This window comes from Micromys minutus, assembly GCF_963924665.1.
Source record: "Micromys minutus genome assembly, chromosome: 22".
Lineage (NCBI taxonomy): Eukaryota > Metazoa > Chordata > Mammalia > Rodentia > Muridae > Micromys > Micromys minutus.
In genome coordinates, this window is record NC_137957.1 from 47,541,607 (window position 1) to 47,563,530 (window position 21,924).

General features: G+C 47.8%; 1 protein-coding gene across 1 annotated transcript in view; it reads right to left on the reverse strand.

The window, feature by feature from the left end:
* Nucleotides 1–21,924, reverse strand: part of SYN3 (synapsin III) — a gene marked incomplete at both ends in the record, with an annotated part of 318,172 nt that overhangs the window by 68,598 nt on the left and 227,650 nt on the right. The window contains one exon of the mRNA XM_080935390.1: nucleotides 835–897. Within this exon, the coding sequence (XP_080791516.1) occupies nucleotides 835–897 (63 nt within the window). The remainder of the gene's footprint in view (nucleotides 1–834; nucleotides 898–21,924) is intronic.

The following is a 21,924-nucleotide window of genomic DNA, read 5'->3' on the forward strand; positions in this document are numbered from 1 at the left end:
AGCTGATTTTCTCTTGCATTTTGTCACAGAGACAGAAGGCTGGTTCATTTAGTGGCTGTTATTAGATTCATCATCTAACGGGTGAAGAAGCCTAAAGAGGTTGGTTTAGAACTTGATCCCAACCTGCCCTGCCTGACCCTGAACGGGAAGAACACAGATTGGAAGAGAGGATTGGAGCTTCTTCTTCACTGGGGCTGACCAATCCCCATGTCCTCCTCCTTGGAGGCAGGTACATGAACCCAAACAATCTCCCATGAGATGTGATCCTGGAGAGTGAGACTTTTGTCATTTGGCTTGCACAAATGGATCAGTGTTTTTTTTTCCAAACTGAGCTTTGACACTTGCACCCGAGAGGCTGGCCAATGCAGCCTCCTTGGATGTCATCTGAGACTGTGTAAAATACACTGTTCAGTCTGGTGGAAGCTGGCTGCCTTCAGGGGCTCCTGTTGTACGGTCCTGTTGGCACCTTAGTGGTGCTAGCTCAGTAGGTGATGGAGGGACAAACCAGACAGGAGCTTACAACGCAGAGGAGAAGATAATAGCTCCTTGATACAAAAGACTCATTGTTGAAAAAGGTCGTTCCTTCTTGTCTCTTAACCTATAATCCCAGAGAACTATAAGCTATAAATTCAAGGTGATGTCCAGAGCTTGGACTGAGTTAGAAGGCACATGCAATGCAAACTTATAGGAATATGGGTTGAGAGTGGAGGGAGGAGGGTTGTAGATTCCTCCTGACGCTCTTTTCCAGGGGACTGTACCTAATGTGGAGGGACGACAGACAGTCTGGGGAAGCTTTAGTTGTATCCACTATGTGTGTTCAAGTGCTTCTCATACCTTTCCCATGCCAGCATGTGCATGTCCCAGCTTGATCACCACAGGGAAGTTCGGGGCTGTGAGCTGAAAGACACAAGAGGAAATCACTCGTTAGCAATCTCAGAGCGTTGCCGCAGAGAGGCCCTGGGCTATCTGTTCTGTCCAAAGATTCACTCATAGAATGCTCTCAGGGATCCCCACAGAACGATCTGCAGGAGGTCACCCTACTATAGCTCCAATATGCCTTTGCACATCTGAACTCTCAGGACCAGCTTGCCTGGGAGTAGCCGGCAGACTGCAGAGGTGGAGATATTCCAGTCAACTGATTTCTGGTTTTGGATTTGCCACAGCGCAGCTGCAGGCACAGCATATCATGGGTCTATGCTTTTTTTCTCATCTGCAAAATGGGGAAGATGCTGCCAGTTCACACAATGGACTGGTCATAAAAAGGGCAGGGATTATGTCTGAAAAAAAAACCACCTATTTTACTATTTTATGTGCATGGTGCTTTGTCTACATGCATGTATGTGCACCACATAGGCTCCTGGTGTCCACAGTGGCCAGAAGAGGGCATTGGATCCCATGTGCTCTTAACCACTGAGACATCTATCTCTCAAGTCCTAGGTTAGGAATTCTAGGTTAGGGTTCACACCAAACCTCAGCTTCTTTCATTATTCTTATGTTGTTTGCAGGTTGTTTCCTTGGTTTGTAGGAATCTATTCTGGTTTGCTTGAGGTCAAAGTTTATCCTGCGTCGATGCGTAGTAATGGTGTGAGTCTCTTCCTTTTGAGTCAGGACTCCCTCAACAGGAGTCATCACATCCCTTTCTCTGGGCTATACAGATCTGTCACCCTGTCCTGGTCTGTTCCCAACGATGTCCTTGTCCTTATGCATGAGGCCCTGTGGAATTCAGTTCCTCCCTCTGGGTGTCTGTTACACAATATTACCCAATGCCTGTGAACACCCAGATGATTAATGGAGCACACTTCTGAGTGTATTTGTGAGTATGTTCCCAGAGCTGACTAGATCTTGAGACTTTGACCTAATGAATGGATCGAGCCCTTGGTAGATTCAAAGCAGGATGACCCAGTTGGAAGGTAGTAAAATGTTTTGGGGGGAGGAAGTGTCCTGGGGGACTGTGTCTTGTCCTGGCCCCTTCCTAACAGAGTGCCATTCTGTTTTCTCTCCACCATGATATGAGCTGTTGTAGCCTTCCCCAGGATGGACTGACCCATTTGAAACTGTGAGCCAAAAATAAACCCTTCCCCCATCATGCCACTTATGTCAAGTATTTTGTCAAAACAGGAAAGAAAAAAAGAAAGTAAGAAAGAAAGAAGGAAGAAAAAAAGCAAGGTATATATCATCTCATTAAACTCCCACAATGGTCCCTTTAAAATCTGGAAAGGAACATACATTTTAAAATTATTAATAATAATAATAATAATTATTATTATTATAGCATTTTACAGATAAGCAAACTCACCCGTTGAGGACTTCAGTTGGATCCTATGAACCCCAAGGTCAGTTTAAATATTCTCCCCTTATTTAGGCTAAATATTACCATACTCCTAAACCCCAAGGTGAACTAATTTATCCTTTAAATGAAAAAACGTAGTATTTGATTTTGATACCAAAAGCAATATGCACTCACTGTAAATGTTTGGAAACTTCAATAAAATGTTAAGTATAATAAAAGGCAATAACAGTCATCCCAGACTTATGATCTGCTAGTCTGAGAGAGAGAGAGGCAGGGAGGGAAGCAAGCAAGGAGGGAGGGAGGGAGGGAGGGAGGGAGGGAGGGAGGGAGTTGTGTTTTTTTATTTGTTCTGTTTTTATGAAGTTGAGAGCGCAGTACATATCCAGCTTTGTTTCCCACTCTTTCCACCTAATATTAGGTGACGCGAGTGTTCTGGTGGTTGTTGTGGGTTTCACATCTGAAAGTGACTCAAGAGCAGCAACGGGACATTGTGTTGAGGAAACAAAATCCTGCCCGAGCAATTGAAAGCCATGACGTAATTCTTTCCTCGATGTAACCCGTTCCCCGCCGCCCTCGAGTGAGCCAGTGTACGGATTCTGTGTTTATTCTTCTCCTGCATTTGTTCCTAATCTCACTATTATATAATTCCTACAGAACACTGCACATCTTTGAACTTCAGGCTTGGCACTTTAAGAAGCTTCTTTCCGGATTTCATGCACACTCGCATACTTTGAGTCTATTGCTCCTATATTTTCCTCCTCTTCCCCTTCCATCACACACCGTCTTCTGCTTGAGCCCTTCTCCTACTCCCATGTCTGTTGTGACACACTGCAAGAGCGTGGGTGGAGGAGCCATTTATTTGAACAACGCACACCACCGTCTGCACCGCTGAGGAATACGGCTCTTCCACTCCCAACGGTTGACTGCCTACAGCTCCTCAGGGAGGGACGGGCCTCTCCTCCATCCATGATGGCACACTCACTACCCATTGTTCTTGGGAGTTTGTGGGGGCTCCACAGTCAAGCTTTTCATGTTTCCCTCTTCTCCAGCTCGGACATCCTTTCTACCTCCCCTTCTGCACTGTTCCCTGAGCACTGGAGAGGGTGACATTCTTATTATCTTTAGGACTGAGAACCCCGCTTGCATTCTTAGTATTTGATCAGTTGTGAGTTTCTGCATTGGCCGTTACCCAATGTACAGAGACGCTTCTCTGACCACGGCTGGAAGCAGCATACATGTAAATATTTAGAAGGCACTTTGACATCACGTTCATATAGCAAAATAATTGCATCATACTCTTGCCTAGGGCCTATGACTTCTCCAGCCTTGGGACACTTGCATCTTATTTATCTGATTAGTGTGAGGCACCCACTGAGTGCATTTCATTAGGGATCTTTTGTTATGTGGCATAATCATCACATACAGCCATCTTTGCAGACTGTAGACAAACTCAGCAGTTGAAAGATTGGAGGCTTTGCTTTCATCTCATTTAAAGGTGCTACTGGATGGGAGATGGGTGTTCTCTTGCCTCTGTCCTGCCTATACTGGTCACAGGCAGCACTGGTGGGACCTGGAGGGAGCATGGCATGCCACTGGTTCTGTCTTGATGTCAGGACAGATATTAGTTTTTTTGATCTGCAAAGGGGGTTGGTGATTGTCAGTTTATTGGGCTGTTAGTCAAGGGTGTAATAAGAGGGAGAAATGAGAATTGTGAACTGGTTAGCTAAAAGTACTAAGTCACAGTGTGAAGTAGAAGAGAGGGGTGGGAAGAAGGCACCAACTTGGGTGCAAGGGGGAGAGGGTCAGGAAGACTGGAGGGCAGGGTCACAGAGTAGAAGCTTTGGTCCCCTGGCACCGTCTAATCTGGGATGAAACAAACCGAAATCCAGATTCAGGGGAATCAGATGGCCACTCTAGGATGAAGAGAGTTAGGGCTGATGACGGTTGGGTGATTTCAGTGTCCGGAGCTTGATTGAGCGTGGATGGACTGAGAGACACCAAAGGCATCAGTGAAGCATATAGCTGGATGTACATGTGAGGGCCTTTTCAGAGTCAGATTACAAAGGCTATGACCTAAGCAGTGGATAATGAACCTATTGATGGATTCAGACTTGGAAACAATGGCCTATGGAAGGGGCCTGGGGAGGGGAAGTGGGTCATAGGGATGTGTCTTTAGAGGCCATAGTTTGCTACATGTGGTACCACTGGTTGGTTTCAAGCTGATAGGGGAGAAGGAGTTATGATATCCCTAGGAGCTGTGTCTGTTTTAAGTGAGACTCTTAAAATGAACTTACACTATTGAAATGATCATGGAAATTCAAGACAAGGAATCTCATCCCTCCCACCCCACCTTCAACCCCTGCCACCTCCTCAGGACTGGGGATTAATCCTAGGACCTTGTACATGGTAGGCCAAAGCTCTACCACTGAGCTGTATCTCCAGCTCAAGATGGGAACTATTTGCAACTGTATCATTTAAGCATCTGTGTTTGTGTTATGTTTATCACCCTCACCTCTATATCTAATTAAAAACCTGGGTATTCTACAATAATATTTAGGAATTATATAATGAAAATATAATATATACTATATTATTATATATAATAACAATAATATCTGGGGATTTTACATCTAGTCTTTTCCATTTAGCATCTGACTGTGCTTTTCCTTTTTGTGTGTATGCATATGTACATTTGTGTGTACACTCGTGCTTGTGAAGGTCAGAGTTCAATGTCAAATGTCTTCCCTTATTTTTTGAGACAGTGTCTCTCATTGAGCCTGGACCTCACTGATTGGTTCAGTGCCGGCTGGTGAACCCCAGGGATCATCCTGTCTCTGTCTCCCAGTGCTGGGATTGCAGGCCCATACTGCTACATTCATTATGTGAATGAATTCTGGGGATCTGAATAATCTCACACAGCACGCATGGCACCCACTGACCCATCTTCCCACCCTGCCTTCTGCTTTTGTCTTACATGTTTCCGACATCCCTTGCTTTACCCCTTCACACTTTCTCTGGCCCAGGTGACCAACCTCACCTGTCCCGTGTGCTTCTGCCCTCTGCTCATCCCACGTGTTTTTTTCACACACTTGTTGCACACAGATAGTTGATGTTGTTGATGTTTGTTTCAAAGCCAGTTCTTATTGCTTGCTTTTGCAATGCTGTGGATGGAACCCAGGGCCCGCTTTGCCACTGAGTTACACCTCTGCCCATGCTTAGCTCTACATGTTAGACCAGGCACAGTCCTTCCATTGTGACAGACGCAGTCCCAACCCAGTTATTGCAAAAGCTGTACATCTTCCACGCATACCCGTCCTACAGTACTTTATCGTCTTTCCTGCGGATGAACAAATGTGCGTGTGGTTCTTTCTCTCCATCTCCTTCTCCCCCACCTTGCCTGATACTGCAAACAAATTTCCACAGAACACTTGCGTGTAAATGTCCTTTGACCTAGTATTTTATATCCAAGAAACATAGGCGGAACTTGGAGAGATCGGATGGGTTTTTAGTCAGTTGTTGTACCTATAGAAATCAAAGTAGGTGCCTTGAATCTGCATGTGACGAGTCCACCCATGACATCGCCTCCCCCTCCTCAGACTAAGAATGGTGGTCATGTGAGAGCCAGGAATAGGACCAGGGACCTCTTGCGCAATGCACCTTAGCGTCATTTCCTTCCTGGGCTTTGTAGATGAGAAAACAGAACAAGCCATTCTCTTGAGCTCAGACAGGTTAGAGCAGCAGCTCAGCCTCATAGCAACCCATCCCTTCTGCCCTGTCCCCTCTCTTCCATGCTGTCTCTATGGACCCCAAGGGCCATTCCTATTTCCACGCCTTTGCCATAGCCCAGCCCCTCCCCAAACACAGACAGGTCACAGAGGACAGAAAACATCTTGTTAGTTGGGCTATTTTTTCTCTTCCCTTTGCAACAATAGCTTTATTTAGTTTCCTTGGGGATAGTTTCTCAGGGACCCTTTTCCCGGTCCCATGGCCCCAGACACTCCAGAGTTCAGCACTGCCCTATGGCAAGAGGCCTGACATCCTGTTGGAGGGGCAGATTCATCTTTGAAAACAGATTCCCCACCCTGATAAGGCCTTATTCAAAAGTACCCAAATAAGCTAAAATAAGTGGGGCGGCCCTGTGCTCTTGCAGGGTGTTCCCCTGGGAAGATCAGAGTCCGGCATGCTGAGCCAAGGTCAGCGTTTCACCAACCCCATCCTCAAGCTGAAGCTGGGACTGAAACCACACAACGGGCAGGCATTTGGGGCAACTTCCTGCTCAAGGTATTTCACCTATGATTTTGGTAATAAAGATAGAAGTATGGGAAGACTTTGGATCCTGGCTGAACCATTGCTAAAGTCTAACCCTCCCCTTTATTTCTCTCCTCCTCCCCCTTCCTCTTCTCTTTCTTCTGTGATTGAAGCAGGAGCTTTAAGAATTTTTAGGAAAGCGCTCTACCATGGAGCCACACCCTCAGCCAAATTCACCATCTTTTTCTTTTTTCTTTTTAGAACTCTTCTTCTTCTTGTAAACCTTGCCTTGAAAATATTTTAAAGTCATCATTATTCTGATGGAACTGGATCACCTACTCTTTCTTCTATGCAGAATGACGACCCCAGACTTTCTTTGGTTGGGCAAACAGGTGCTCACCTGACAGAGGGGCCACCCACCTGTGTTCCTCTAAATCTTACACAATGCTTTATTTCAATGTTTAATTAACCATAAAAGTGTTCTGGATGCATGATTCATACATGACAAAATTCACCCTTTCAAGGGCTTGATCCTGGACTTGTTGAATGCACACAAGTGTGCAACTGTGACCACTATCTAATGTCACAGAACCACAAACCAGGTGACCTTCGTGATTGGTGTCTACTTTGTATATGTTCATAAGATTCATCCACAATGAATTTTATATGTATATAATCCCACACACACACACACACACACACACACACACACACACACACACACACACTTGCAGCACTGGATGTTAAATTCACAGCCTCATGCCTACTGGGAAGGGCTCTCTCAATGAATTACACCCTAACCTTGATCCCAGTGTAGGTTAGAATGTCTCACTGTACAGTTCTAGCATCAACAGATAGACCATAAAGGCAAATAAATCTAGAAAATCTCAAAGCCACAGTTAAGGTCAAGATCTTGACTCAATTATCACCCAGTAGCCCACCAGCTTATTCTGGAGGCCTGAATCTCTCCTGGCTAAATGGGCTTGTGATTCTTGCACCCATGTTTTGCACCGTGTCAGCTTGCTTCCCCTCTATTTGAGTCAGCTCTTCGGTACACTTGCTGGATCTTTCTTGCTATGTTAACATCTGAAAGATGCTGAAGAGGGGGACGGCTCAGAGGGAGAATGCCGAGGGCCTGTGACATATGACTTCTGCGCACTGCTCTCTCACAGTTTCTGCTCAGCTTCTGATGATAGCTCAGGACACAGAGCTACACAGGTCCTGGGCCTTCGTAAGAGGAATGGACGCTGGGAGCATCTTTTGTTCATAAGTGGTGGTTCTCGGTAAGTTTAGGATAGCTTCAGGATGGGATTGGTCAGCCAGAACCAATTGCACCGTGACTCCAAGTTGCAACCTGCATCCCTGGAGAGAGAACTGATAACGTCCCAGGCCAACCAGGAGAGTAGAAAAGGGCCCCTGCCAAGGCAGGAGGGCAAGGCAGCTATAGAGACGGGAAAATCAGGGTACAAGTGAGCTGATAGGGAAAACTAGAAAATGGGGGCCTTAGTTAGGAAGGGGAATAAAAAGAAAGGGAAATCACATTCATTTGGTTTATGTGCATGTGTATGGGCAGGCATGTGCCAGTGTGTGAGTAGAGATCAGAGGTCATGTTAGAGTTAGTTCTCTCCACAGTGGGTCCTGGGATCAAATTCAGGCCCTCAGGCTTATCAGCGTGTGTCTTTGCCTGCCGAGGCACCTCACTGTCCACAAGGCCTGTCTTTACCCTCTCCCTCGTGGAAGGGGCTGCAGCATCAAGTACATCAACTTTAAAGCCAGTCTGCCTGGGCTGTGCTTTTAGGGCCAGTGACCTCACCTCTCTGTGCCTGCCACCCATTCTGTGGGAAGAGCTAGGCTCCACATCAGTTGGGATGAGTCTCCATGAAACACTTGGCTGGACCCACAAGGGGAGCCGAAGCGCTGGCGGCTCTTGGAGTATGCTGGTTAACTCAACAGGATCCCTGTAACGGAAGCTCTCTCGCCTTGCCATTTCAATTAGCTTTCTGAGGTGTCACCTGCCAGGGGGACCCTGGGCTTCCACATCAGAGACTCTCAGGGGTTCTGTGGGATTGTGGGACCATATGTTCATGGCAGATGAGTGCACCTCAGTGACAAAGGAGGGCCCTGGAGAGTATGACTCAGCCCCAAGAGAAAACTGGACCAGGCTTTCTGCAGCGGTGGCAAACCACAACCGAGATATGACAGCCTCTGATACCACCAAGTTTTCATCACACTTCCCCAGTATCTCCTGTCTGGCCTAGCGATGACCTGTGCTACCAGAGGCCAGCAGATGTGGTAAGGGACACATGCCCATCAGTATGACTTATTCCTTTACTGAAGGGAAGAAGGTGAGATGGGAGAGGCAGTGACTATAACTGGGGCCCTATTCCCAGCTAATATCACACCCCAGTCTTCACAGCTATTAATGAGACATGAGAGGCAGATGCTGTCCCCGCTTTATAAACAATGGAGGGGCAAAGTTGCTGCGTGAAGCTGGGAAGCAAGCCCGAACCTTTCAAATCCAGACATCCCAGCTCTGTCTAGTCTCTTTACCTGTAAAGCCCCACCCTGTGTCTAGTCTCTAATCCCCAAGCAGCTCCCGACTTCAAGGAGCTTTTTTTTTATATTCCCCATAATCCAAACAAGCACTGAAATAGACAGCCAATGGGGAAAAATGGTGGAGAGTTCTGTGAAAAACCTGTGGTGCTGGGTGGAGGTGAGCAGGCTGTCCTGCTAAGCACTTCTGGGGGAGAAGGATGGATATTGGATGGGGAAACATGGTTTGGAAAGGAAGGGCAGACACACAGAGTATTAGAGCAGGTCCCGGGAAGAAGCGTGGCTCCATATCAGCCTCGCCACATTTACATGTGGTTGGATCAAACTCTGGAGGGAACGTTGCTCCCTATTTTTACCCCTTTGCAGGAAGTGGAGGATGCATGGGAGGGTGGCCGGCCCTGGAACGGGTGGGTGGGGCTTGAGATCTCTAAGACATTTTTAGGCAGACGTGTGGAGATGGAAGGGCAAGAGCAGACTAAACCCCATCTTGGGCCAGGGCTGGTCTGATGGATGAGGTCTGTAGAAATATGTCTTGGTGGCAACTCTAGGCAGGAGAGATGGAAGGAGATGCTTCTTTGGAGACAGCCTGGAGCTACAGGGGCATAGGCATGGCTAGTCTCCACGCAAGGGATTCTGGGGGAAGGATCAGGGTCCGCCGGGACTGGAAACCGGATGCAGGAAGCACAGGGCAGGGTCGTGGCTCAGGCCAGAGGGCGCCTTTTAGTGTATTTCATTTCAAGGAAACTTCCAGGACCCAGATAGAGGCTAGGGCCTGTGTGAAGGGTGAGGTGGTCTCTGAATACTGGGCTTTTTAAGAGAAGGGTTCATGAAGATGTCTGGCTTCAGAAGCCGTATCTGTTCTGCGTCTCCTCAGGCCAGCTGTGCTTCGCCGCAGCCTTGTATTAGACACACCTCACTTCGTTCCCACGAACCAATCGCATTGCTGTTACTTCTGAACCAGAACCCCGGTACGTAATTAAACAACCTGTCCAGCTGATGCTAAAGCCAAATCTAGACTGTGTCTCACGCTGGCCTAGAGTCACGGGGCCAATCCACACCCTGCTCATGGGATACTCATCCACACAAGAATGGTTTCAGCTCAGCCATGCAGCCTGTCTGGGGGCCTTAAGAGGAAAAGTGGCGTTGAAGAGGTGCCATAGACAACGGGCCAGGCATTTGTACTACGGTTTGCAGATAAGGACAATGTCAAACAGAGAAGGGGGCATTCCAGGCAGACGCATCATGGGGAAAGGACACAAAAGTGTGAAAATTTCAGGGGGTTCAGGAAGTATCAGAGCCAACCATGGGGATAAAAGGAAATCCTGGGTGGGGGAGGGCTGGCTAATGTCCACACTCAAGGAACATCCCACTTTGCTTCCGGCTCTCTCTAACTGAGGGTAGACTTAGTCACGGAGCTCTCTGCATGTTCAGAGGCTGTATGCTAAAAATATCAGTTTATAAAATGTACACAGCTCAAACCAAACTGCAAATTTGGTTATTCTGTTTTGGCTGCCGCCCTCCCCCAACACGAGCTGCCTTTCAGAAACACATGTTGAAGTGTTTTCAGATGAAAGGACATCGTGTCTTGAATTTGACTTAAAGTAGGCCGGTGTGGTCTGGATGTGGAAGTGCGCCATCCTGGCGTGGTCACAGACGGGGTCTGAACTAGAGCTGAAGAAGGGGCACAGGCATATTGCTCATGCTACTTCATGCTCATGTGTGTTTAGTGATTTCTATTACAAGCTGTTTATGTGTATGTTCATGTGTGTGCACATGCACACATGGAAGGCGTCATTCCTACTCTTTCTCCACCTTATTTTTTGAGACAGAGTCTCTCACTGAACCTGGAACTCACCAACTTGGCTAGAATGGCTGACCAATGAGCTTTAGGGTCTCTCTTGTCTCTACCTCCTCACCTTGGACATGGAGTGCACTATCATGTCTGGCTCTTTTACTTGGGTGTTTAGAACGAGACTCAGGTCCTTATGCATGTGTGGCAAGCACTGTACCAACTGAACTACCTCACAAACCTCACCGACCATTTCTTTCGGAGGGTGTCCCTTACTCAGGGTGGACCTGCAGAGTCCTAGAATGTACATCACAGTGAGTGACAGAGAGGGGAAACCACAGGGCCCGGAGCCAGATCATAAAATCAGTGGCTCAGACTACATCCTGCAGGGGACAGGCACCAAGGACAGGACTGATACTATTCAATTTCCACTCAGAACGGAACGTGCAGAGTGCTCATTACAAGGAAGGGAGTGGTACTGGGTAAGGAAGGACTCTAGCCTGAGGCCCGAGGAGAGCGGGCGACTGGCAGCATTGGCAGCTAGCTTGCCCTCTCTGTCACGTTGTCCCCAGCTGGTACTGAGGTGGTGTCTATGGGCTAGGAAGGAAGGATGAACCCCTTAGTGTATCTATACAATGTATGAACTTAATGCTATAGTCCTGTCATTCCTGCTTCTCCTGATGAAGGGGAATCAGTCAAGGCTGGACTATGGAGACTAGGTAAGGATGTGTGACAGTAGGTTCCTGAGGGCCACCAGGAGGTCAGACCAGGTGTGCAGTCTTGTCGGGCCTCTGAGCCCCTCCCTGTCTGGGCCTGATAGCAGCTGGCTCTTTGTGAATAAAAGAACACAGAGAAGCAGAGGCTTCCTCAACACCAACAGGATTTTGCCAGATGAATGAGTAAAGCTAGCACAGGTTTGACCCAGCCTGGGGCAGCTCCTCCATAATTGTCTGCAGGCTTGGAGGGAATCGTAGTGAGATCATACTGGTGTCCAAGGAGGAGGAGCGAGGGGCTTAGTTCTCCCCTAGGACAAAGCCATTTCCTCTTAGCTCCAAAGGATCAAAGAGGCATGGTTTTCCAAGCTGAATGGGGCTGGGCAGAAACAAACCAGGCACAAGGTTTCTCCATTAATATGTCAGCCCTTTAAACTTATGTCTCCATTTCTTTCTTGGCTCCTTAATGCGGGGTTTCCTCATTTTAGATGGATGGTGTGATTCCCTCCACTAGGAAAAAATAAAGCTTCTAGATGCTTTTAAATCAGGCAAATGAGTAAGGGCTCCCCTGTTTCATTTTGAAGATGCAGAGCATGCCAAAAGCCCTCTGGGCTGAATATTCAGTGGCTGCATAATGGAGCAAGGGAGGCTGCCAAGTCCCTAAATCACTCACCAGACTGGACAGTCTCAGCCATTGGGAGTAGGAGACCCCAGGCAGCACTGTGAGTTGAGCCACCAACACATGGAAAGATGACTAGGAATGGGTGATCTCAGCAAGAAAGGAGGCTCACACCTGAGGAGCTGGTGGCCCTGAGTAGACCAGAGTCCTTTAAATGTACCTACCTGAGTTACCTAGAGATGGAGAAAATTGAGCCCCCATCATTAATGTCTCCAAGGGTGTGGATTCAGTGGTAACACTTCCTTTCTGAAACTCAGCTTACTTATTGGTAAAAGAGGTCTGAGTTGGAGGGATGGGGAAACTTAGTGTGGAGAACAGATGGCCTGGTAATAGCCTGAGTTGGTAGGTAGGCTGCTCTCTCAACCACGTTTTGCTTATCAGTTCAGATATTTCTGTTGTTGAAAGGTTCTCTCTGTAGACCCCTTCTCAAGAATCCCTAAGGTCTAGAGCCCCCCCCCCCTCTGATCTGCATGTTTGCATGTAAAAGTGAGTGTGTACTTCTGTACATAAGTTTGTAGAGGTCAGAGGTTAACCTTAGATGTCATTCCTTAGGAGCTGTTTACCTTGTTTTGGAGACAAAATTTCTCATTGACCTGAAGCTCCCCAGTTAGGATAAGCTAGCTGGTTAAACAAGCCCCAGATATCTGCCTGCCTCTGCTTCCTCAGTGCTAGAATTGCAGACTCTTAAAATATGGTTTCTGGGGATTAAACTCATGTCCTTCTGTTTGCATGACTAGCTTATTTATTTATTTATTTATTTATTTATTTATTTATTTATTTATAGGATCTGCAGATCAACATCACCTGGGCTCTTGTGAGAGATTTGAAGTCTCATTTACACTCCAGTCTGAATGCTCAAGTCCTACATTTTTCCATGATGCACAAATGATGCAGGTACAAGTTTGAGACTACTGGTCTACCTAATTACATCATGGTAGCTAAATCTCATTACTTCTGAAATTAACCCATTTGTAAAAGAAAGGGGATTAATCTAATTGATTTAAAGGATTGGACTCCTATAAAGTTCAAAGCCTGTTAACCCCTGAGTGAATGAGTGTTTCTAAGCTTTGCTTTTGACCTTGTACTTCCATTTTCCTATTCACAAAGTGACTTCTGCCAAAAACCAAACCAAACCAAAACCGAACAAACAGAAAACTCATCAGTGATAACTGTGAAGGCACCGAGAGTGAATATAAAGGCTTTGAAATAGAAATGGTGCCCTTATCACAGCCTGGGCCTCAGTATTCTTCTCTATGCCACTAAGGAGCATGCATGTTGTGCTGAGTCCCTTCCCATGCCTGACTTCCCATTAGGTCAGGGAGGGAACAGCTCTCAGCAGCTCATTCTACCTAGAGACGCCACAGTGCTGGAGTCTCCAGCAGGCCCAGAGTCAGCTTCTCAGGATACCTCCCCCATTTCCAGCTCACACTCACCCTGGGCACCCTTTCCAGTCCACTAACTTATCATATCCACTGACTCATCAAGATCACTACTGTGCTGGCTGATTCCATTTAGGAAAACCAAGGTCCAGAAAAATGGAAAAATTCAAGTTTGGCCTAGCTAAGAGATGATAGATCAAATATCCTGACTAAAGCCCCAGTGAAGGTTCCAGGACCTTGCAGGTGGACCTGAGGGTGGTGACGCTGGCTCCCACTCCACCTGCTTGCCCGATGCGCTTCACTGACATCTAGACACAAAGGCTGGATCAAATTCTGTAAGCACAGGGCTTGGGGTGGGAGTAAGCCCCATAAAAGGCCCTGTTTGCTTACAGTCTGCACAGCTGGCCTGGATTAGTCCAGCTTTGTCAATAGCTTTGGAAGATCAACAGGCTGAAAAAGTCCACGTCGTCTTAAACAGTCCTCCCACCCAGGCATATCTGGGTCTCATGCCCTGTCTCCCCAGCCCCCAACTTCTCTGTTTATGGCCTCAATAGAAAAAAGTAATCGCTTAGCAAAAGAGTTCCCATTTCCCTATCTGTACAAAAGTCTTTAAGATGCAAATGGGAAGAGGGAGAGCAAGGGAGGGAAGGAGAGAGAGAGAGAGAGAGAGAGAAAGAGAGAGAGAGAGAGAGAGAGGAGAAGCAGAGGGGGGAAGAGAACAGAGAGTCAGAGGGAGAACACAGAGAGAGACAGAGACAAAGAGAGGAGAGAGAACAGAAGAGGAGAGGAGGGGGTGGAGATAGAGGGGCTGGATTTCTTCTTTTTCCATCTCATCCCATTTCAGGGAGGCCTGCTGTTCCCAGCCTGAGACATTGGGCCTATGTACGGACCATTAGGCTGTGTCTTTCCCCAAGGTAGTAGAGAGGTCAGCTCCTGGTGGCCACAGAACTGGTGAGCTGGAATTTGTTTTCTCACAGACACACTTTGGTTAACACTCTAAACAGTCAGAGCCAGGGGAAACCAGTAGATGAGCAGGTCTGAAAGGCTCTGAACCCAGGCTCCTTGTTCTGTGCAGCCTGGAAGCTGCATTCAAAATGTCTCCTGTGTATGAGAGAACTTCTAGCCCAGGCAGGGAGGACCCTTGGCTTCTGCCCAGTTCCTATGACTTTCTTCTTTTATCCTCTTTTTTTGTGTTTTTGTTTTTTTTTGTTTTTTTGGTATCTTTCTTGGAAGTGAACCTAGGGTCTTGTGTTTGCTGAGCAGGTACAATGCCAAAATCCTACTTTCTGTACCAGAGACTGAGCACCAAGGAGCACGCATGGGCTGGTCCGAGACTTGCAGCATAAATGTAGCAGAGGGCTGCCTTGTCTGGCTTCAGTGGGTGAAGATGTGCCTAATCCTGCAAAGACTTGATGCCCCATATTGGGGGAAATCTGGGGGAGGGTACCCTTTCAGAGGTGAAGGGGAGAGGGAATGGGGGAATAACTCTGTGAGGAGGGAGGGGGCAGCATTCTAGTTTTATGCTGTATTTTATGTATAAGTGGAAACAGGACTGGGAACAGATCCTGGCCAGGGTCACAGATGTGACAGGGTCAAGCTTAAAGGACAACACACAGCTCCTGATCATCTGTTTGGTCATCATTAATTGGTATCTCAACTGGGTACCAGGAACATGGCCACTGAGAAGGAACTTTGTCTTTAATGAATGCCCTTCCCCTGAGTGGGGTCTCTCGTCCAGCCCTCGCTTTGGCCATGGGGCTGTCTGCGAAGGCAGGACACCATATTTGGTAGGAGAAACCTGAATGTGAGACTGGAGCTACAAGCAGAAGCCTGTCAGAGAGCAGATCTTTGTAAATGCAGAACACGCCTTCTCCAGCACTCAGTGGCAGCTTCCGTAGCCTCAGTGGGTGGCACTGTTAGAGGACTGGGGGTATAACCTTGCTGGAAGAAGTATGCAGCTGGGGCAGGCTTTGAGACGAACGAACGGCTTCTCATCACTGCTGGTCTGCCTGCTCTTCTTCATGCTCCCATCCCCCAGCTCCTCTCCTACCACACGCTTTCCACTGATGCCACTCTCTCCCTTCTCCGTGGGCTCCACCCCTCTGGAGCCGAAAGCTCAAGTTGTCTTGATCATGGTGGTTTTTCATAGCCACCGAGAAGTTACTAATACCAGAACCCTCGGCGTACCCACTGCTCTAGCTTGAGTTTTTGCTGTTGTGATCAAACACTGGCCAAAAGCAACTTTGGGGAGGGAAAGGGTTTATTTAGTTATGTGTCCCAATTATAAGGGATGCCAGGCTAGGAAAGCAAGCACAAGCTATAGAGGATATGTGCTTACTGGCCTTGTTTTCTTGGTGTCCACTATCTCCTCTGGCTCATATGCCCTTCCTGCCTCTTTTTCCATGGGGCTCCCTGAGCTCTGAGGGGAGAGATTTGATGGGACATCTGATTTAGGGCTGACTGTTCCAAGGTCTCTCATTCTCTGTGCAATGTCTTCGGGTGGGTCTCCATATTTGTTCTCATTTGCTACAGAAGGAGGCTTCTCTGATTACTAAGTCTGTTCTTATTATACAACCCTAGACACCTGCTGAGTGGTGGTACTCCCCACAGTGGGCTGGGCCTGCCGCATTAATCGCTAATCAAGAAAATGACCCCACATACTTGCCCACAGGACAATTGGAGAGAGGCAGCACCTCAACTGAGGATCCCTCTTCTCAGGTGACTCTAGTTTGTGGGGATATGGAACCTGAAATGGCCATCTCCTGTAACCAGGCAGGACTTCCAATGGAGGAACTGGGACACCAGCCCAGCCACAAAACCTTACACCCACAATATGTCCTGACTACAAGATGTTCAGGGGTAAAGAGAGAGCAGAAATTGAGAGAATGGCCTACCAGTAAGTGACCCAGCCTTAGACCCATGCCACAAGACGGAGCCCACCCTGACACTCTTAATGGTATTCTGCTATACTTGCAGACAGGAGCCCAGCATAACTGCCATCTGAGAGGCTTGTCCCAGTATCTGATGAAAGCAGATGCAGAGACCCACAAGCAAACATTGATCAGAGCTTGGGAAATCCTGTGGAAGAAGGGGAAAGGATTGGAGGAGCCAGAGAAGCCAAGGACTCTGCAAGAAAGCATAGAGAATCAACTGACCTGGGCGGACAAGGGCCTGCAGAGACTAAACATGCATGTGCTGGATCTATGCCCTCAGGACATATGTAACAGTTGTGCTGCTGTGGTTTTATGTGGGTCTCCTAACACCAGGAACAGGGGCTGTCCCTGACTCTGTTGACCGACTTTGAATCCCTTTCCACTACCTGGCAGCTTTGCTTAGCCACAATAGAGAAGATTGACCTAGTCCTACTACAGCTTGCTATGCCAAGGCGGTTGATATCCATGGGAGGCCTCTCCTTTTCTGAGGAGAAAAGGAGAAGAGGATGGGAGGGAGGGGAGATGAGAGGGAGGGATTGTGAATAGAGGAGGGAGGGGAAGATGCTTTCTGGTTGTAAAGGAAATTTTAAAAACTTCCACAAGCTCCCAGGGAGAATCCTGCTCACAGTAATTGTTTTTCTGTCTTAGCATGAGTCCCGAGGTCCCTGAGTCCAAGAACACTGCAGCCTCTTAGATCCTTACGGATGTTACTCATGTGAATGCCGGCTCCCTTCTCGGAGGCAGTCCTTGCTGTGATCGATCGTCTGGCCTTCTGCATTGCAAGGCAAACCTCATGTACATCTGATGATCGCTCAAGTACAGGGACGATGACACTATTGCTTCCTCCCTGACTTGGGAATTTGATGGCCATGAAGTCATGGCTTGGAAAGGTGCCTACTCTTTGCCAGTGCCTAAGGAGAGCTGGGGTGGGTGTCTTGGAGTGGAGCATCCTGGTGTTTGTGTGTGTGTGTGTGTGTGTGTGTGTGTGTGTCCAAAGGCTGGGAAGAGGGGCTTGCTTTCCAGCTGTTACCTACACCTGGGCAGTGCACAGAAAGGCTGTTGTACAGGGCTGAGTTGATGATCAGTGGAGAGACACCTGCCTACCTTCCTAAAATGGCTAGGTTATTGGAATACCTGCCTTCGTTGGCTGACTTGCTGGGGTATCTATCCTCCTGGTACCTCTGAGTGGACTCTAAACAGCTGTTATCATCTAACACCACTAGGTACCCATGCAACAGCCCTGTGATGCCTGGTGCCTGGGCTGTCACATGGGTAGTTTGAATGTAACTCCAGACAGTGGTTCGGGAACACAGGGAGTTGGGCTGGCTGTATGGTGGGTAGGCATTTGCTAGGAGGGAAAAGGCATGTATGTCTTAGGCTCCAGTGTGTAGGTCCCGTTGATGGGAAGTTTCCCTGGCCACTGTAGGGCAGAGGCCCTGCACCATCAAACTTTGTTTCTGTGTCAGAGTCTGGAAGGCACCTCAGGGGTATTCCAGTCTAGCCTACACATTGCACAGCATCTCTGGGAAGAAAAAGAAGAAACCGTTTGCTCATGTCGTATAGCAAGCTGGTGGCTAACTCAAGCCCAAAGCCTGCCCCTCCCCCAGGACATAAGTTTTGACTAAGTGAAGATCTGTGCTTCAGAGAGCGTGAAGACCCTCTCGGTGCCCTCTTGATCCTTGTCTTCTGTGTGTCTGTACCCATGTCCTCTTCACTGGAACAGCCGACGTTTTTTATCAGTTTGAGTGGGTGTTGCCTCAGTCTCAGCTTCAGCAGGGAGCCCACCAATAGGGTTGACAGGCAGTAATCTGACACCTCTCTGAGGCCCTCGGAGCAGTGCAACACCCGGGGTGGTATGCACTTTTCAGCTGATAGCTTGCCGCATTTAAATTAGAGAGATTTCATATAAAACAATTCTCAATTCTCTCTCTCTCTCTCTCCCTCCCTCCCTCCCCGCCTCTGTGTGTGTGTTACACAAACATGGGGGCCAGAAAACAACAAGGGGAGGCTAGTTGTTCTATAAATATGAGTCTCAGAGATTAAACTCAGGACATTGAGTTGGTCAGATGGCAGCAAGCACTTTTACGTACTGAGCCATCTTGTGGCCTCTCAAACTCCTCCTCCTTCTCCTCTTCCTCCTCCTCCTCCTCTTCTTTTTCTTTTTCTTCCTTCTTTTTTTCTTTTTCTCCTCCTCCTCCTTCTTCATGTTTTTTTTTTCCCTTGAGACGGGGTTTCCCTGTGTAGCCCCAGAACTTGTTCTGCAGACCAGGTTGTCTGTGAGCCTCTGTCTTCCGAGTGCTTGGGGTAAAAGGCAGGCACCAGCTCTGCATGGCTCAAACTCTTTTCTTCAGTGATAGCTTTTATTAGACAATGTCAGCTCCGGACACCTTGTACCCTGTTTCTGCAGGTGTGGCCAGGGACACACGCTCCAGTGCCTGGCCTAGAGTGTTCTCAGTACATAGAGCCTCCTTGACTTTCTATCTTGGAATAGATGAGCTCTGGAGGGAACAAAAGTTCCACATTAGCATTTGCTGTTTACTTTGGCATTCAGGCCCTCAAGTCTCAGGCCTGTCACAAGGATAGTCACCAACTGGCCATGACTTTGATGTTCCTCCTATCCCTTCTGCCTATCCACTACCCCAACAGTAGTGTTTTCTCCTTCCAAGCCACGATGTGCCCAGAACATCACATTGGATAGCAGTTGCCGGGCATCTGCAATGTGGGCTCTAGCGGAGAAAGACTTTAGGTTTTTTTGCATGCTTACTGTGGGAAACAAAGATCCAGATTAACAGTCGAGGCCAACTATACTATACTTCCTACGCAACACTTTAAAGAGACGGAGCTGGGATTGGGACAGGCTCACTGGATGGGAGGCTGGTGAGATGGATTTTGAGGGATTATCATGATCTTAAGGGATAAGAACTGGCTGGTGTGTGGCAGGAAAGGGTATTCTGGCTGTCAAAAGGAGGAACGGCTTGAAGGAAGACTTGTCATGGAGAGAGTGCAATATCAGCAGAGTGCTGTCACCCAGAGGTGGGTAATCTGGAAACATGGGTTGGAACCACTTCAGAGATGACTTGGGTTGCCCCGGTGAGATGAAGGGTGGATACCTATTCAGATGCAGACAGGGTGGAGGAAGGGAATGCCTAGGCGGAGGTGTTAAAGCTCCAACTAGGGGCGAGCAGAGGAGGAGATGTGGTGGTGTGGGCTCATGAATTGGCCTGAACAGAATCAGCTCTCTTGGTGTGGGCTGAGTATAGGGAGAGCCAATAGACCTCTGTTACAGAGGTGCACATGAGGGATAATGTGGAGAAGGTCACGTTCGAGGGTGGCAGTGGGATATTCAGGAAACGTGTGGAAAGAATCCAAGCGCTGATGTCTGCCTTTATCTGACCTGCGGAGAGGATAAGCAAAGTACCAGGACACCTGGTTGATTGGCCATAACTTCCCGGAAAGAGTGCTGCTCGGTCTGAATACAGTTTGTCCTTCCTGGTGTCCTGCTGAAATGTCTGGCACTGTGGTTGTGCTGAGAGCATTTGAGAGCAGACCATGTTCTTAAGAGATCGTCTATCTCTTGGGACTAGGTTCGTAGCTGAGAGTTAGGGTTATAAAAAAAGCCACTCTTATTAGTGCCAGCTCTTTAGGACGCATCTCTTGGACGTCCTAGTTCCTGTCGTTTGATGTAAAATGTCCCTCACAGGATCATGTGTTTGAATACATGGTCTACAGCCAGCAGCACAGCTCTTTGGGGGTGACATTGGCAGTTGTGGGATTTATAGAAGGTGGAGCTTCACTAGAGGAAGTGGATTGCTGGGAGGGAACTGGCCTTATAGATTACACCCTGTCCTTGATTCCCATGAAGTCTGTCAGTGTTGTGGTCTGGAGTTACCACCTCACAGAAGGATCTCCCATGTCCCCCATGACTGATCATATCCCCTCTACTGTCAACCAAAATAAATTCTTCCTCCCATACATGACTTCTATTACATATTTTGTTATAACTGTGAGAAGATGAACTAATATACCAGCCTCCTGATTAACCTTTTTCCTTTATAAATCACTCAGTCTCAGCCACTTTATCACATCAACAGAAAAGACAGTGCACTCGTCATCTCATGCACTAAACTGGAAACCCTTAAAGGACATGTCTGTGCCTTGCACAGGCTTCCCATTCCCATGGAAGGTGTGTCACCAGCTCCTGATGTGGGGTACAGTGACCTTTGCAGCTGCTTCTTGTTTCCTTCCTCTGGGACATATTACATAAGCGGGTGGTGGCAGCCAGTGGGCTGGTGGCTTCCTGCTGCAGCGGCAGGGCTGGGTATCCAAGCTGCCAGCGTTCAAGTTCACCGCAGCATTCTGAACATTTGGGAACACAGGAAGGGCTGCAATTTTTAAACCCTCTTTGTTTGCAAGGAGGGTCTGGAACCCATTGGGAGGATGAAAAACAAAACCAGGAAAGCAGATGACCTGCTTTGCAGAGGCAGCTTGGACCTTTGCTATGGCTTCTGTGAGCTCCACTGTAGCCCCTGCTCCTGTACATGTCTGCACATGCCACAGACAGGGCACATCATCTCCTCATACTTCAGGAGCCAGGGGTACAGAAAGACAGATGCCAAGGCTTCTATACGCACAGGCACCACACAAATGGACGACAAAGGGAAATTCAGACACATATACAGGCGAAAGCAAACAAACACAGACACTTGAAGCTAGCCATGTGCAGAGACAGTTAGACCTGCATCACTGCTCGAAGATATCCACACAAGTAGACACAGAGACACACTTAGAGACTGACAGCCATTCCTGTAGAAAGAGTTAAAGGCACACACACACACACACACACACACACACACACACACTCACTCACACATGCACAGATGCGTGCACATTTCCCCAAGAGGACAGGCAGCCTATCCACCCCTCAGCCTATTTTGCCCTCAGATTTAGCCCTCAGGAGAGAGTGAGCAGGCCCGATAGTTTTCTTCATGCTCCGTGGTAGACAAAACAATGAAGTTTAAGTGTTTTCTTTTCCCTTTTATAATGTTTATATGCCTAGAAGGTTCCATTCAGTGTCTGCCCTTCTTTAAATTATCAATTTGGATTATTTTATGAAGCAAACAGCTTATGGCCAAACAGTGAGGGGAGACCAGACATAGTGGTTTAGGGTTGTAATTATAGGACTCGGAGGCTGGGGCAGGAGGATTGAGAGTTCCAGACTGGCCTCGGGTACGTGGCAAGATGCTGTCCAGACATACAGACATGTAAAAGGCCCCAAAGGAGATTTCTACCTAGATGAAATTTTATCACCCGAACAAACAGAAAACTCAGAACACCCCCAAA